At 50.3% G+C, this 788-nt stretch overlaps 1 protein-coding gene across 1 annotated transcript in view; it reads left to right on the top strand.

Moving 5' to 3' along the window:
* The first annotated feature begins 531 nt into the window (after positions 1-531).
* The window catches only part of LOC104911778 (mitogen-activated protein kinase kinase kinase 20-like), a 23,743-nt gene continuing 23,486 nt past the window's right edge, over positions 532-788 (top strand). Inside the window, exon 1 of the mRNA XM_031554304.1 lies at positions 532-597. Within this exon, the coding sequence (XP_031410164.1) occupies positions 532-597 (66 nt within the window). The remainder of the gene's footprint in view (positions 598-788) is intronic.

Below are 788 nucleotides of genomic sequence, written 5' to 3'. Positions count from 1 at the left end.
CGGTGGCGCGGCTCCGTGAGGAGGGCTGCGCTGGTCGCTGTTGGAGCGGTGTGTTTTCAGTGCTCCGTGTGCTTAATGCTCACCTTAAGCTAAAAGTACCTAGTTAGTCAAAGCAGATCGCGGCGTGATGCTCTCGTGCACGTTCCTAGTCCCATCTGTAAGGTGTGGGGACACATAAGATGTTTGTGTACGTTCCTGCTTCTTTGCAGAGCTAAAAGAAGTATTTGTTAAGGGCGAGCTAAGCTCTCCTGTAAAAGGATGTGAAATCTACCAGACTAGAACCTGTTCCCACTTTAACTCTGGGGATCTTTTGTTTCATAGTTCTGGTTCTGCTGGGGGGAGGTGTCTTTTGTTCACACACGACAGGTATTCTGAAGTGGGTAAGCCTCACTGGCAGCAGTGTAGGGATGTGCCCCAGTGCCGTGCCCTACAGCTGGTGCCCACCGTAACGGGGTTGGCACTGTTCTTTTGCAGCGCCGTTGCTCTGGTAGGAGAACCTTCACCACGTTCCGAAATACCAAACTGATTCCCATGGAGACGTCCTCATCCTCTGATGACAGCTGCGACAGTTTCGGTTCTGACAACTTTGCTAACACGGTGAGTATAGGGCTGGAGCAAATAAACCTGAAGGAGCATTGCTAGTGAAGACCTGTGTGTTGGCATGTGATAAATGCTGCTTCTGTTTTGTACGGCAGTTACAGATCTGTACTACGTACTGTAATTCCATGTCACTGCTTGCTTGTGCTCCCAGCTGGTAGGTGTTGGAAGCAGATGAGCAACCTTTGAGA

This window comes from Meleagris gallopavo, chromosome 7, assembly GCF_000146605.3.
Source record: "Meleagris gallopavo isolate NT-WF06-2002-E0010 breed Aviagen turkey brand Nicholas breeding stock chromosome 7, Turkey_5.1, whole genome shotgun sequence".
In the NCBI taxonomy this organism is placed as follows: domain Eukaryota; kingdom Metazoa; phylum Chordata; class Aves; order Galliformes; family Phasianidae; genus Meleagris; species Meleagris gallopavo.
The sequence above is the reverse complement of the archived record's forward strand: the minus strand, read 5'-3'. Positions and strand labels throughout refer to the sequence as shown.